The sequence below is a fragment of the Muscardinus avellanarius genome (genome assembly GCF_963383645.1).
Source record: "Muscardinus avellanarius genome assembly, chromosome: 7".
Lineage (NCBI taxonomy): Eukaryota > Metazoa > Chordata > Mammalia > Rodentia > Gliridae > Muscardinus > Muscardinus avellanarius.
Window position 1 is genome coordinate 96,013,408 of NC_137793.1, and position 17,304 is coordinate 96,030,711.

At 41.8% G+C, this 17,304-nt stretch overlaps 1 protein-coding gene across 2 annotated transcripts in view; it reads left to right on the forward strand.

Annotated features, from left to right (window-relative positions):
- Positions 1-11,072: 11,072 nt before the first annotated feature.
- Positions 11,073-17,304, forward strand: part of UCHL5 (ubiquitin C-terminal hydrolase L5) — a gene marked incomplete at both ends in the record, with an annotated part of 45,674 nt that continues 39,442 nt past the window's right edge. Inside the window, one exon of one of the 2 annotated variants that reach the window (XM_080698248.1) lies at positions 11,073-11,340. In XM_080698248.1, coding sequence (XP_080554374.1) covers positions 11,265-11,340 — 76 coding nt within the window. The remainder of the gene's footprint in view (positions 11,341-17,304) is intronic. The other variant, XM_080698247.1, reaches the window with a different exon arrangement.

Consider the following 17,304-nt stretch of genomic DNA (forward strand, 5'->3'; position numbering starts at 1 on the left):
CGCAAAAAAGGTGTTTTTGTTTTGTATTCATACTTCAAAAAACAAACTAGATTGTATCTTTATTAATTTAGTTAATAGTCAGCAATGACTAAGGAATCACATTTCTGAAATATGGTGTATTGCTTGGGAGATTAAGCAGGTAGGTCTTGAGGCCCAGAGAGAGAAGAAAAGAGAGGAAGGAGACCAACATAAACTGACACTAAAAAGGGAGCTCTAACTCCCAGAGTGTTCTGTACACATTGCCAGTTGCCTTGACATCATTCCTCCTCCTCTCTTCCTTTTCCTAGCTTCCAGTCCTGTGAAGGTTGCTGGGTCCTTCCCTATGCACTAGAATTACGTGAAGTGCTTATCAAAGCACAGATTGGTGGGTTCTCCAAGGCTGTTTCTTCCAAAATTCAGTCAGTCTGGGTGAGGCTTCAGCACGTACCATCACACCCTCTGAGGCGATGCTGCATCTGCTAGAGCCAGTCCCAGTCAGGGATGCTCTCATTCTTCTCCGTATGAGGGATACAGGCACCAGGAGCAAGCCACAATTCTGGCTCAATACAAGGGAAGTTTTCTGGGAATACTTTTGAGGTTTACTTCATTGTTAAAAGGGGGCACAGGTTCTCAAAAGAAATATTTCTTTTTTTTGCCTTGAGACATTTCCATTTACAAGTGATACCTGGCATGGTAACAGCTATCTTGAGACCACGGGTGAAGTCAGTTTTGAGGATATGACAATATATGAAGATGATACAGCAGAAAAAAATAGAAGGAATCTGGGTCCTTGATATCACTGAGCTACCTTTCAAATTCCTATTATAAGTGTATCTTTATTGTTTAAGCCATTTTTACATTTTCTATTACCTGAAACTGAAAGCACCCTAAGTGGCCATCATCCTGTGCACTGTGCTTACTTACAGTTCATGTCATCTTTTTCCACCTCATAAGCTACACCTTGACCTAATGTTTTCTCTCTTGTATGTGTTACTTGCTAATAGCCTTCATTTTTCTACTACCATCATCTCCAAAGCTGCTAGAACTAGCTTTTCTGCAACCATATCCCTTCCTTATTCTCCTAAGGGAGCAAGCGCAATCCTACTACCTCATCAGTCCACCACTATTCTTACTTCAGAACAGCTGCTTATGCAGATTTCTAAATCTATCCTACCACTGGGCTTCTGCCCATGGCAACCAAGCCAAAACAAGAAAACCAAAAAAAAAAAAAAAAAAAAAAAACTGCATTCTACAGGATGGGAAAAGGGGGTTTTGGTTCCATTAAAACAACCAACACAAAACAAGACTCTATACACCTACCCACACCCGTGAATTCCTGCTCTCAGAGAAAGCGCTTTCTTTGTGGAGGTAGAAACACAAAGCAAAATATAATGAAGTGCTACAGTGGAAAAGTACTATGAGTGAGTGGTGATAAAATAATGCTGTCTAAATAATCTAGACTTATGCAGAAAAGGTAAACAGAGAACTGAGGCATTCCACTCAGAGGTTTCTGAATTCCTGCTCAGAGCCTGCACATTCTAGACAGGGAACTATCTAGAACGTGCTGGCATAGTTATAAGAATACAGACAGAGAAGGTAGTAGCTTAAAGAGGAACGTGTGCTAAAAGAAGTTTGGTTTTTAAGAGGATATATGTTTATATATTTTGGTGATGGCAAAGGAATAGAATCCTGGTGATTATTAAAAATTGAAAGCTGTCGAGTGTGGTGGTGGCATGCCTCCAATCTTAGTACTTCGGAGACTCAGACAGGAGGATCACAGGTTCAAGGACAGGCTCAGCAAGGAATGAGACTCTCATCAACCTTGCAAGACTTTATTTCAAAAGTAAAAAAGGCTTGGGGTATAGCTCAAAGGTAGAATGCCTCTAGATTCAATCCTTAGTACAAAAGAGAGAGGGGCGGAGGAGGGGAGGGAGCCAGCACACACGAGCATGGTAAGGATAGGAGAGTCCTTTGAAAGAAAGAGAAAAGGGGAGCATACAGATATAAGAAAACTGGGAGAGAATGGTATTATGGACCACAAGGAAGAGAATTTCAAGGATGCTAATGTCAAATGCTCAAAGAACAAAATAATAAATTAAGGGAGGGAAAATGACCATTGTGTTTTTAGCAAATGAGAGTAACAACAAAATCAACTGCAGTAAAGTAGTGTAAAAAGTAGGTTCAGAGCTGGGTGTGGTAGCACACGCTTGTAATCCCAATAATTGGGAGACTGAGACAGGAGAATTGCGTAGGTTTGAAGCCAACACCAGCTACTCAGTGAGGCTCTCAGCAACTTAATGAGACCCTGTTTCCAAATAGATATAAAATAGGTCTGGGAGTATAGCCTGGAGGTAGAAAGCCCCTGGGTTCTATCACTAGTAACACACACACACACACACACACACACACACGCGCGCGCGCGCACACACACACACACACACACACACACACAAAGTAGGTTCACTGCAGAATGATCAGGAGGGTGTGCAGCGAGGAAGAGACTCCACAGATAGCCTACTATTTTGTTGTGTGTGTGGTGCTGGGGATTGAACTAAGGGGCATTCTACCTTTGAGCCACACCTGAAGACCTATTTTTTATTCTTTATTTTGAAACAGGGTCTTACTAAGTTGCAGAAGGCCTCACTAAGTAGCTGAGGCTGGCCGCAAACCCAGATCCTCCTGTCTCAGCCTCTTAAGTACTGGGATTACAGGTGTGTGTCACTTACGCCTGGCCAATTGCCTATTCTTTTATAGAAGTAAAGTTATAAGTTATGAAGGAAGGTAAGAGAGAGGTTGGGACCTAGAGGAAAACTCTTTTTTACTTTTCCAATGGGAGGACACCAGTTAAGGCTGAGTCAAACTGAAGATTTGAAGACACAGTAGAGAAAGGGAGTGAGATTCCTATAGCAGGACAGAATAAGTTTAGAACATCCAGTTTGAAACTGATGGCAAAAAAAAAAAATATATCTCCTTCACCCTGAGTGTGAAGGGTATGGGTAAAGATAGATTTGAGAGAGACTGAGGGATAAGGAAATCAAGGAAGTTCCCATCTGATAGGAGTAGCTTACCAAATGGTATATAATAGTGTGACAGCAGCGGAGCAATGAAGACTTCTCATCTCAGAGATGGAGACATGTAATGCTGTGGGATGTTCTGAGAATGAAGAGCCTAGCATTTTGAATGTCACTGAAGAAGACAGCTTTATCAAACTGTGTTGAAAGTATTTCAAACAAAAGTGGAACACATTTGATTATATTAGTGCAGTGGTCGGCCTCAGCTAATATTAGATGATCATAGGAGTCATTAGGGACTCATTATAGTTACCAAGTATAGGCTGAAAACCCTGGTACAGTAGATGCCTCTTATTTTTGCCGCATTTCAATTTGTCTAACAATAAAAAACATAAATAAGGCTAACAACCTTCTGAAAGATTGACAATTCCAGTAGAAACTCCTTCTTGTTGTTATTTTTTCTTTTTTTGTGTGTGGTACTGGGGATTGATCTCAGGGGCATCCTACCTACAAGCTGTACCCCTAGCCCTTTTTTTGTTTAGAAACAAGGTCTCACTAGGTTGCTGAGAGTTGCGCTACTTGCCGAGGCTATCCTTGAACCTGTGTTCCTCCGGTCTCAGCCTCCCAAGTATTGGGTTATAGGCCTTCATTACCATGCCTGGCTTATTTTGATTTTTACAATGTATTTGACATTGTTGGCCTCTCCCTGAGCTTTTACAAAAAATAAAATTCTTTGCTGGCACTTAAACCTGTCTATTCCAGCGTATTCATTATATTTGTTAGATGAATGACATTGAAATGACATTTAATATCAGATTATTCATTTTATTTTTGCGGTGTGGGGATAGAACCCAGGGTCATTCTACCTCCAAGCGACATCTCTCACCCTATTTTTTATTCTTTATTTTGAAACAGGGTCTCCCTGAGTTGCGGAGGGCCTCACTAAGTACCTGAGGCTATCCAACAAACCGCAATCCTAAGGTCTCAGCCTCCCGAATGCTGAGATTACAAGCGTACACCACCACGTCCGGCTTTCTTTTTATTTTACATCAGATTATTATTCCAAAAGTGTAAGTGGTAGGATTAAATATTCCACATAAATCTCAAAATATTTCATTCTCCAATTTTTTTCCTGTGTATTATTCTTTGTGAGCATGGTTAGCTATATTATGGTTCCCTGAAGCAGAATGTAGGTCTTACTGTTTAATTTCTGTAGTTAGAACATTACTTTTGAGTAATAGGATGTATATACTTAAGGGCAATGAAAGAGAATTCAAGTTGATTTTCTGGATTAGTTGCTTGGGAATTATGCATGATTGTTCCCCCCACCCCCCTACAACTCATTTATTTATTTATTTATTTATTTATTTATTTATTTATTTTTACTGAATTTTTTTGTGGGTCTGGGGGTGAACCCAGGGGCATTTGACCCCTGAGCTACACCCCCTGCCCAATTTTTTATTCTTTATTTTGAAACCGGGTCTCATTGAGTTGCAGAGGGCCTCACTAAGTATCTGAGGCTGTCCTCGAACCGCAATCCTCCAGGTCTCAGCCTCCCGAATGCTGGGATTACAAGCGTGCACCACCACGCCTGGCTACAACTCATTTATTTTGAAAATAAGTCTCAACATGTGTGATGAAAAATTTGATAAGGCTTTCAGATCAATCAATGTAATATATACAAGCAATGGAAATACAATCAAGAAAAAATTTTCAAAGAGAAAGTTATGAGAACTGAGTAAAAATGTCAACAGAGCCAGGTATGGAGGCGCACGCTTGTAATCCCAGCATTCGGGAGGCTGAGACTGGAGGATCGCGGTTCCTGGACAGCCTCAGCTACTTAGTGAGGCCCTCCACAACTCAGTGAGACCCTGTTTCAAAATTAAGAATAAAAAACTGGGCAGGGAGTGTAGCTTGTAGGTCAGATGCCTCTGGGTTCCATCCCCATACCCACAAAAATAAAAAAAATAAAAAAATGTCTACAGAGAAAAATATTTCTCTTTAAGTTCTCTAATATATTTAATATTAGCTATTGAAGTATCTTTTGTAGAATAAGCAGCAAAATAAACTTTTAAGTCTAGGAAGGATGTCTGAGAGAGGTAAGCTGTAAATATAATCCTTACAATTACTACTATAAATTCAAATAAAAATTTCTGGAGCCACTGTCTTGTCCTGAGCTCTTGAACTAGGCCTTAATAAAACAGATCAAGCCAAAATTGGAATCACTCATGCTAAATACCACATAATCAAGCAAACTTTAAGGGAACAGACAGATCCCAAAACAGACCAAGTTTTCCCCCCTGGTAACAAGAGAGTCTAGTTCATCTGAGTCAGCAAGGGAGTCTCTCCTTTAACCTTGACATAAAGGTAACCTTAAGTTAATCAATCCGGTTTTTAGTTTAGGTTTTTTTTTTTTTTTTTTTTTTTTTTTTGGTGGTACTGGGGTTCCTGGAAGCCCTTCTACCTCTGGGCTATACTCCCAGACCTATTTTTTATATTTTTATTTGGAAACAGGATCTCTTAAGCCAGTGCGCGGCTGGCTTCGAACCTGTGCGATCCTCCTGTCTCCGCCTCTCAAGCGTGAGGATTACAAGCATGCGCCACCACGCCCGGCTAGGTTTTTTTGTTGTTGTTGCTATTATTCTGTTTCCTTTTTCCCATCTTAAAAACTCACCATTCTACTACTGTCTAGTGGGACCACTCATTCTATTTGTAGAATAAGGTATTGCCCAATTCTAGAATCACAAATAAAAGGCATTTAAGATCCTAAAATTTAATTTTGCTTTGACATAAGAAATGAAATTAAATACGTATTCATAGTTTTATCAGTGGATTGTCCTCTTGCATATTATGCTATCATTGCCAACCACAAAACAATGCAATAGTCTTCAGCAGAAACTGCTTAGTTTTCCATATGTTTCTGTGACCATACTTTCTAGGGTACGACAGAAAACACCGGAACAGATCACATTATTAAAAGCTAGGGCATCTATCTACTTGCTTACATAAATTTATCAGGGTCAATTTTTTTAAAGTGGAAGATGGAAAATAGCATGACAGTATGTTTGAAGCTATTCTCCTTGCTACTGAGTACAGACCCACAACTTAACTTTAAAACTGCATATGTTAGCTGGGTGTGGTGGAGCACACTTGCAATCCTGGTACTTGGGAGGCTGAGTCAGGAGGATAGCAGGTTCGTGGCTAGCTTCGGTGCTTAGTGAGGTCTTCTGCATCTTAGTGAGACCCCTGTTTCAAAAGTAAAGAATAAAAAACAGGGCTAGGGGGTCTAGCTTGGAGGTAGAATGCCCCTGGGTTCAATCCCCTGTACTTAAAAAAAATGGGTAGGTTAGATACGATACTGTGGTATTTTTACATGGCTTAAAAAGAAACTTTTTTTTTTTTTTGTGGGTCTGGGGATGAAACTCAGAGTCATTCAACCTCTGAGCTACACCCCCTGCCCTATTTTTCATTCTTTATTTTGAAACAGGGTCTCACTAAGTTGCTGAGGGCCTCACTAGCTGAGGCTGTCTATGAATCAGGATCCTCTAGTCTCTGCCTCCCAAATGCTGGGATTAGAAGCATGTGCTACCAAGCCCAACTAAAAAGAAACCTTGACAATTTCTGTGATAGGGGTGTCTTTGTTATGCTAATGCTAATTAAGCAATTCAGGGTGGAACCTTAAAGTTTATCCTTTATAATAAAACCACAGTAAGTGTAGTGCTTTTGGTAAATTTTAATAAAATACATGAGTCATTTTAATGAATTAACCTCAGGATAGTTGGAAACCTTTGTAGTTGGTAGGGTAAAAGTGTAGATCACCTGGGGCCTCCACTTGCAGCTGGAATCTCAATTAAGTAAATATACTTTTTTTTTTTTTTTTTTTGGTGGTACTGGGGTTCCTGGAAGCCCTTCTACCTCCAGGCTATACTCCCAGACCTATTTTTTATTTTTGGAAACAGGGTCTTTTAAGCCAGTGCGGCAGCTGGCTTCTGGCTTCAAACCTGCATGATCCTCCTGTCTCTGCCTCCCAAGCTCGGGGATTACAAGTGTGTGCCACCACGCCCGGCATGAATATACCTTTTAACTTGAGGGGTTCTAGGTGGTTTCAGTGTCAGAATTGAATTGAATGGTAGGACACCCAGGTGTCAGCAAAGGCAAAAGTGACAAAAGAAAAAAATACCATAACAAATGGGATCAAGAAAATATGTGCAAATTTTACTTTCAAGGGATTTTGCATCTATAATATACAAATATCACAACTTGAAAAAATAGGCAAAGCATTGAACAGGTATTTCTCCAAAGACGATATATAAGTAAAAAGAGATCTGAATGGTATTTCTATAAAGAATTATCAAATGACTAATAAACACATATGCTGAACATCAATTTAGTCTTCAGGGAAATCCCAAACAAAACCACAGTGAGGAGCTAGGAGTCTAGCTCAGTGGTAGAGCTTGTCTAGCATTAATTCTTGGATTGATGGCAGCACTGCAAAACAAAACCACAGTGGCATATCCTACATATCAAAATGGCAATAATATTAGGTATTGGTGAGGACTTAGAGAAACTGGAACCTTCATATACTGCTTGTGGGAATATAAAATGAAGCAGCCACCTTAGAAAATAATTTGGCAGTTCCTTTAAAGGTTATACATAATTCCCATATCACTCAGGAATTGCATACGTTCAAGAAAAATGAAAATGTGTGTTCCCTACAAAAACCTGTACATAAATGTTATCAACACTGTATAACACTCAAAAGTGAGAACTGAAATCTTCATCAACTGAGAAATAGACTAATAAATGTAGACTGTTATGTGGCAATAAAAAGGGATGACATATTGATACATTCAAGAATATAAACCTAGAAACCAAGCCGGTCACAAAAGGACATGTACTGTATGGTTCCATTTATTTATGATTTTTAGAATAGGCATAAAAGTACAAGCCAGGTGTGGGGGGCACACACCTGTAATCCCAGTATCTGGGAACTTGAGACAAGAGGATTGTAGGTTCAAGGCCAGTTTTAGCAACTTAGTGAGACCCTGTTTCAAAGTAAATAATAAAAAAGGCCTGGGTGATAGAGCTCAAAGGTAAAATGCCCCTGGGTTCAATACCTGGTACTGCCAAAAAAGAAAAAGAAAAAAGTACATTGGTGGTTGACAGAAACAGGGGGAGGGAAAATTGGAAGTGACCACTAATGGGATTTATTTTTAGGTGATGAAAATGTTCTGAAATTAGACAGTGATGATGGCTGCACAACTCTGTGAATACACTAAAGCCACTGTGCTGAATACATTAAAATAGTGAATGTCACAACATGGGGATTATACCCTAAATTTTTTTCTAAATCCCAGCATTTGGGAGGCTGAGACCAGAGGATCGCAGGTCGCGGACAGCCTCAGCTACTTAGTCAGGCCTCCGCAACTTAGTGAGACCCTGTTTCAAATTAAGAATAAAAAATAGGGCAGGGGGTGTAGCTTGGAGGTTGAATGCCCCGGGTTCCATCCCCAAACCCGCCAAAAAAAAAAAAAAAAAAATATATATATATATGTTGGGTGCGGTGACACATGCCTTGTAATCCCAGTACTTGGGAGGCTGAGACAGGAGGATCACAGTTCTTAGACTGCCTCAGCTACTTAGTAAGGCCTTCTGCAACTTAGTAAGGCCTTGTTTCAAAATAAGGAATAAAAAATAGGGCTGGGGGTAAGCTTGGAGGTAGGATGCCCCCAAGTTCCATCCCCAGTACTGCCAAAAAAAAAAAGAAAGAAAAGAAAGGAAGAAGTAAAGAAAGAAGCTGGGTATGGTGGCACACATCTATAATTCTAGTACTTGGGAGGCCGAGACAGGAGGATTACAGGTTCAATACCAGCCTCAACAACTGAGCAAGAGCCTGTTTAGAAACAAAACAAAACAAAATAATAATAAAGGGCCAGGAGTGTAGCTCAGAGGAAGAATGCCTCTGGATTCAATCCTGATACCACAAAAAATAAAAAATGTCTGGGGATGTAGTTAGGAGGTAGAATGGCCCTGTGTTCAATCCCCAGTACAGAAAAAAAAAAAAAAGAAGAAAAAGAAAGAAAAAAAAATGAAAACCTTTAGAACTGGCTAGGTGAAGTGTACTTGGAAAGTTAATTTTCAGTTTAGTCTTTCTACAATAGGTACACGTTACATCACTCATCAAAAAAAAGTTTTTGTGTGTGGTACTGGGGATAGAACCCAGGAGCATTCTACCTTCGAGCTACATCCTCAGCCCTTTTTTTATTCTTTATTTTGAAACAGGGTCTCACTGAGTTGCAAAGTGCCTCACTAAGTAGCTGAGGCTGTCGGCAAACAGTGATCCTCTTGTCTCAGCCTCCCAAATGCTGGGATTACAGGCGTGCGCCACCATGCTCGGTTGTGTATCAAATTTTAATGTACTTATTAGCACAGAAAATATTCTCAAGTTCCTAGCAATATTAGATTTAAAAATACCACAAAGTGTTAGGATTTTATGCTAATCACTCCAGGTATAGATCATTAAAGAAATAAGATTAGGCTCCGGTGCCTCTCCAAGTTTTCCAATTAAGTTTCTCAAACAGTTTTTGAGCACTCCCACTTGTGAGCAGTGTCAAGAGAGAATATAGAAGCTTCAAAAAATTATTTTTCTTTTCAATGAACACTTCATAAAACTATTGGCTTCTACTTTACAATATACTCATTGTAATACGAAGGCTCTTCTGTTATTTCTTTCTAAAATTTACCATGTCTGTTTTGTGACTTCATAAAAATCTGTGCTCCCTAACTCCTGGGCACATGTCTGTCACCTGTTTGAGAAGCGTGGAATCAGAGTTCTACCCACTAGTCTAGATTCGAAGGAGATACCGCCCCCCAACCAGGGGTGGAGGCGCTGAAACTAAAATACAGAGATACATAAAAGAACGCAAATTTTTAACTACATCTATTTGTTTAAATAAGTTAGACTTAAAGTGGGACACCGAGTAATTTTTTTTTTCTTGAAAAGGGGACATTTGGGAATCTAGGCAGCATTTTCTCTTTTTCTGGCAGCCAAAGGCCCTTCTGGGAACCTGCTTTTAAAGAATGTTGCATAAATTCTCTTAAGAGACTATAATCTTAACACAGCAATAGTCTGTGAGAGCCGGATAAGTGTGAGCGACGCAGTGAAAAATAGCCATTTTGGGGGCTTAATTCTTCATCCAGTTTTAGAACCATCCCAAGTGCTTTTAGGATAACATGCAATTAAAAAGAATCTCATTTCCCTTTAAGGCATCGCTTCCCCTGGCACAAGTGTATCATTCCCATGGACTTGAGGACAGATCTTTCTCCTCACCGTTTATCTCCTCTAAGATAAACTGGCCTTCCCTCTCCCACAAAGCTCCTTCCAAAACCCCGGATCCGAGACACCGCCTCTGCGCACAGCAGCCCCGGGAGGAGGAGTGGAGCGGGCAAGTGGGGACAAGAGCGAGCCGGGAGGGCCGGGCCGGGCCGGGCGCCCCGCGGGAGGGCAGCCGGCGGGCCTCCGCCGCCGGGATGGAGGACCGCCAGCATCCCCGCCGGGATGGAGGACCGCCAGCATCCCCGCCGGGATGGAGGACCGCCAGCTCTCCCGCGTCCCGGGGGTCGCTCCGACCGCACAAAGGGCCCCCGGCCTCTCCTTACCTGCGCCTGTGGCCGCTGACCCTGCGGACTCCCAGCGCCGCAAGAAGCCCCGCGCCGGGAGAAGAAAAAAGGCAACTGCGGAGAGAAGAGTGGCGACAGCTCAGGATCCACCGCCGCAGGCGCTTCTAGATTCGATTCCCGGGAGAGCCCCGCCCCTCCGCCCTGGCGCCGGCCGGGCCCTGGGAGGCGCGGATCCCGGATGTTCCCGCCCCCGGCGTTCTGAAGTCCCGCCCCTTTCGTGCCAGGTGCCGGAAATCCCGCCCCGTCTCTGCCAGACCCCGGAAGCCTCGCCCCTTTTGCCAGATACCGGAAACCCCGCCCCTTATTCGCCAGGCACCGGAAAGCCCCGCCCCTTCTTTGCAGGCGCCGGCCCCTTCCGAGCGTGCTACGGATCCCGCCAGGCCCCGAGTGTCGACGTCTCCTGGGCGGCTAGAGCGTCCTCCTGCGCTCCGGCGCGCTGCAGGTGACGGCGCCCGGAGGCTGTCGGGAAGTAGGCGGGGTGACGTGGGGTTGACGCGCGCGGCGGCGGGTTTGCTGAGATCTGGGGCCGGCGGCAACTAGTGCGGGGGGCGGCCGAGATCGCCAGGTGGAAGCGGGCGGTGTGTGGCCGGGGCCATGACGGGCAATGCCGGGGAGTGGTGCCTCATGGAAAGCGACCCCGGGGTCTTCACCGAGCTCATTAAAGGATTCGGTGAGAACCGAGGGGACCGTCCTGGGCCGGGGTCACGGGGAGGCCCAGGCTTAGGCATAGGGTGGGCACCTGTGGGCGCCGCCGCCCGGCTCCTGGTGGGAACCGACTTGGGGAACTTGGAGCCGGGATTGGGAGGAGTGGAGAGCTTCTGCTTCCTCCTCGGTCCGGGGCCGGCGCGCTTCCACAGTAATTTGGAGAGCCGCACCACGAGGGCAAGGACCTGTCTCGTCTTGTGCACAGCTATATTCACACAGGACTTGGCAATGAAGCACTTTAATTGATCTCAGCCCCCCTCAATTCCTTCTGCTCCCATCTTTTCCTCCCCACTGCCCCTTCTCTGCCAAGCCTCCCAGTCCGGGCTGGCGGGATCAGGTGCGTGGCTCAAGCCACCAGTCCTGCCCGGAGAGGCCGCCTAGGGTGTGTCTTCTCGAGGGTGGTGTCTGAGCCCGGCCGCTCAGGAATTCCAGATTCTAGTTGCTCAAAACAGAACGCCACCCAGCATTCGGGAGGCTGAACCAGGGGGATTGCGGTTCGCCGACAGCCTCATCTAATTAGTGAGGCAACTCAGTGAGACCCTTTTTCAAAATTAAAGAATATAAAATTACTGGTGTATAGCTAGGAGGTAGAATGTCCCTGAGTTTCATCCCCAGTACCGTAAAAAAAAAAAAAAAAAAAAAAAAAGGAAAAAGAACACACCATATCTCTTCTGGACGTCCAGATGGTCTGTGTGGGCCTGACACTGCTTCACTCATTTGCTCCTGAGCTTATCTGGCTTCCGGTGAAGTGAGTTTTCTTGAGTTAGTACACTAGACCAGAGGCTACATGCTTTTCTCATAATGTTTTTGGTTTTGTATATATTTTAATACGAGTCAGCACATGTGACTTTTTATCCTTCCCTTCCTCTTGTTCTCATTCTCTTTGGGCAGTTTTTTTTTAAAATCAGTTATATTTCCTCAAATATTATTTCTAGCCCCGTGCCAAGATGGATACTCAGGATAACGAACATTTATTTTTATTTATTTTTTTTATTTTTGTGGGTCTGGGGATGGAACCCAGGGGCATTCGACCTCTGAGCTACAGCCCCTGCCCTATTTTTGATTCTTTATTTTGAAACCGGGTCTCACTGAGTTGCAGAGGGCCTCACTAAGTAGCTGAGGCTGTCCGAGAACTGTCATCCTCCGGCCTCAGCCTCCCACATGCTGGGAATTACAAACGTGTGCCACCATGCCCGGCTCAAGGATAACAAATATTAATGTGGATGTTGTCCATTTACATTAGCTGATTATTTGAAATACCACTTATCTAACATATACTGTTCATGTTCTGTATTTCAGGCACACTGATGATAAGAATTGGAAATATTTTATTTTTGGTACTGAAGATTAAACTCAGGGACACTATACCTCCGACCCCCCCCCCCAAACACACACACGCCCTCTTTTATTTTGACTGAGGCTGGCCTCAAACCTGAGATCCTCCTGTTTCAGTCCCCCAAGTACTGAGATTATAGGCCTGGGCCGCCACTGCTATTCTGAAGTAACAATCAGACTAACATAGTGTGTTAATTCCTGTGTTCAGAGTATGCACAAAATGTTTAGGAACACAGGTAATGGAGGAGCACAGGCAGAAGGAAAAGCATAAATTGCAGTGCTGTTGTGTGTGTATATCTTAGGGAACAGCTACTAAAGTGACTAAAATATTGTGTAATGGAAGGGAAGACTATTTGGATCTGAAGCTGAACTAGTAAACTGAGCCTAGATTGTATGCCACTTTGTATAGTTTGGATTGCCTTGTAGTCACTGGGAGCTTACTGTCAGAGATGTGTGAAAGAAATTTAAATATACTGAAATGAGTTACTTTTATAACTCAGGTTTACTATGTTTGTGTGTGCAGGGTGAATTAGAATAGAATGAAAGAAGTTCAGAGCCTCTTAACATGGTTGGAGTTTGAGGTGATTGCTGTGACAAAAAGTAGTAGGATGAGGAACCACAGGTTCAATAATTTTGCTGAATTTAAGTCTCCAGTTGCATGTGGAAATACCTTCTCCTCATTTGTTTTGGAGCAGGAATACATCCATAACATGCTACATTAAGAAAAGGAGTTCTCAGGGCTGCCAACCTTACAGTAGAGGTTGAGTAGTAGTATATTTCTCCTACATAAAAGGAAAAAAGAAATCAACAGGACTTGCTGACTGACTGTGGGGGAAAGGGTGAAAATGACTCAATGGTTGCTAGTGAGGATCGCTGGTAAAGTACCATTACTACGGAAGGACAGGAGAATTGGTTCAGTTTGGGTCATACCGAGTTTGAGAGGTCTGCAGGTTTAGCCATAAATTGACCCTCCGAACCATAATTGTTACAACATATTAAAGCTGACTTTCTGAAATATTCTACTAGGTAAGCTTATTTTAAAATTCAGTCCATTATCAGCTATTGTTTTAATGTTATATGTGCAAAAAACTTGCAATTTTCCATTTATTTTTTCCATTCAGTTTCTGGTTTAAAAAATTTGTTTTGAAGTTTAATTCTTTCAAAAGTGAAACATCGCTTGGCGTGGTGGCGCATGCTTGTAACCCCAGCGCTTGGGAGGCAGAGACAGGAGGATCACGCAGGTTTGAAGCCATCCTCACTGGCTTAAGAGACCCTGTTTCCAAAAAAAAAAAAAAAAAAAAAAGTGAAACATCTGTTTGTATTGTGAACGTTGCTTTAAATGGTCCATCATTGGAAAGAAAATTATATGTGATTGTATTGAGTCTTTAAACTCAGGTTTTGGTGAAATATAATAAAACAGAATTGTTTTAAACTAAGAAACCGATGGAGCAGAACTATAATTGACATGGTAAATACTAAATGTAGAAAACAAACTATCATAGTTTACTAATAAAAATAGACGCCGTAAACTTCTGCTTCTAGCCAAGAGGAAGTAATGGGGGCTAGATTTACAGTAGTCCAGTAACCTAAATTTCATTTTAGGGAGTTAGAAATTGAAGAGCACAGTAAGCCTAGATTAAGCAATTGAAAGGAAATAAAAACCAGAGTTGAAATTGGTGACACAACCAGATGTGGTGATGTATGCTTGTAAATCTGAGTGCTTGGAATGCTGAGACAGGAAGATCACAGGTTTGAGACCAGCCTCAGCAACTTAGTGAGACTCTTAACAACCAAGTGAGACTCTGTTTCAAAATAAAAAAAAAAAAAGGGAGTGTACGACAGGGAGTGTAGCTCTGAGGTAGAACATCCCTGGTTTCAATACACAGAACTGCTTTGGTGAAACAGAAGAGAAAAAAGCAATGGAGAAAATTAATGAAACCAAAAACTGTTTCTTTGAGATCAGTAAAATTTGATAAAGCTCTGCCTAGACTGATCAGAAAATGAAAGATATAAATGACCAATATGAGAATGAGAAAGGTGATACTACAAATTCTACAGATATAAAAAATAATAATAATGTAAAATAAACAACTTTATGCCAATAAACTTACCACCTTAAATGAAAATGTACAGATTTCCTTGGAGGCACAAATTACCAAAGCTCATTCAAGAAAAAAACAGTATAGCCATATATTATAGAAATTGAAATTGTAGCCAAAAATCTTCATATAAGAAAATTCTAGTCAATGTGACTTCACTGGGAAAATTATCAAATACCTAAAAGAAACAAATAGTATCAATTCTATACAAATTTTTCCACAAAAAATTAGGAATATTTTCTAATTTGTTCTATAAGGACAAGTGTTACCCTGACACCAAAACCAGAAACTATATGAAAACTACATAAAGAGCATGTGTAAAAGTTTTTAACCAAATTTTAGCCAATTGAATCTAGTAATGCAATAAAAAGATGCAATAAAAAGACCATATATGATGATTAAATGAGGTTTATCACAGGAATTCAGGGATGGTTTAACATTTGAATGTTAAATGAAAGTCACCATTTTAATAGACTATAAAAGAAGGACCCAGTGATTTGATAGGAGGTACAAAAAACATTCTGGCAGAGCTCATCTGTTAGGAATTATAGTTTTAGAGTTTATCCTGTTTGACAGCTAACAAGCTAGCTTGCCAGTTTCATGGATTCTGTCAGAAAACTGATTGTTTAGAGATAAAGGATATTTCTTACTAGTGTACCTCCAATGGGAAATGGCTTCAAAATGCCAGAGCTTGGGTGCAGGCAGGCATTCAGACAGGGAAGAGACCTTGCAGAGTTTCAGGCACTAAGGGTGATTAGCAAGAAAATACAGGGTCTTTTACATTTTAAAGACAAGCAAAATTCCCCAAAGATGTGGGGGCATGCCATAAGCCTTCAAGAGATCTCAGACTACAATAATCAGTTAATACATTTTGGGGTGTAACAAAAGGCTTGGCGTCTGTACTAGAGACAGGAATGCCCACATCAAAAAACCTGCCCCAGAAGGGGTAGATCTAGTTGGGTCAGAAGATTATTGGTATAAAACTGTTCTGTATCCAAAACTTCAGTGACTTATTTTCAAGTTACTCTCCTACATGCCCCCCTTCCTTTGGGGTATAGGGCTTTAATATCTGTTTCTATCTTTCCATCTTTGTAATAATAAAATCGATTAAGGTCATAGCATAAAAGAGGAGTTCTGGCTATTGTTTTCTACACAGCTAAGAACAAGAACCTGCAGCTGCATCTCACTATTACAGTTTAGGAGCCCAACAGGGGCACTGTAACAGTTTCGCTGTAATGGTTTTGGCTTAGGTGCCTTTGTAAAGTTGTAACAGTTTTTGGTGCTGCAACAACAGTACTTAGTAGGTAGCAGGACATTCATGTTTAAATTGGTGCTCTTTTTCTCTAACTCCAAGGCAATGGAGGTAGACCCAGGTAGATGCTTGGGGAACTCCTAATCGTATAAAGGGACTGCCACCATATATGCTCTTTTGCCTCTAGGGAAACCACCAAGTCCTGTTCCTCTTGAGTTTTGTATTAACTTTTCACTTGGATTAAGACATTAATCTAGATGCAGCAGGGTGTATTAGTGATTTTGTAGACTCCTCTTTGGCTTGACAGACTAAGTTTGGAGTAATTCCATCATTTATAACAGCTGTCCTATGTGTTAAGGCCAGTCTGAATGACTTTGGGGTTCAGGATTGTAACAGTGAGATGTAGCCGCGAGTGCTTGTTCTTAGCTATGTGTAGAAAACAGTAGCCAGAACTCCTCTTTTTTGGCTGTAAGCTTAAGCGATTTTATTATTACAAAGATGGAAGGATAGAAACAGAATTTAACACTACGTCATAAAGAGTGACATAGTGGAGTGACTTGAAAATAAGTCACTGAGCCGGGTGTGGTGGCACACGCTTGTAATCCCTGTACTTGGGAGGCTGAGACTGGAGGATCACACTGGTTCAAAGCCAGCCTCAGCTACTTAGACTCTCAGCAATTTAGTGAGACCCTGTTTCCAAATAAAAGTATAAAATAGGTCTGGGAGTATAGCCAGGAGGTAAAAAAAAAAAAAAAAGCCCCCACCCCCAGGTTCCACCCTTAATACCACCAAAAAAAAAAGTCACTGAATTTTTTGGATACAGAACAGTTTTATAGATACATGGTCCTTCATCTTGCTCTACCAATAATCTTCTGAGTCTGGGACTTCTTGAAGGCTTATGGAGTCCCCCACATCCTTGGGGAATGTTGCTTGTCTTTAAAATGTAAAAGATCCTGGGCTCCCCGTATTTTCTTGCTAATCACCCTTAGTGCCTGGAACTCTGCAAGGTCCCTTCCCTGTCTGAGTGCCTGCCTGCACCCAAGCTCTGGCATTTTGAAGCCATTTCCCATTACCAGCACATTAATACCAAAGCTATTTTCAAATACATTTTGAAGCCATTTCCCAATACTGGCACAAAGCTGATGTTTCCTTAATGTAAAAGCCCATTAGAACCAATTCTAAATTGTATTTCAACATGTTTTGAGGAAAGAGGTAAGTTTAAATATCTGGAGGTTCACAGGTA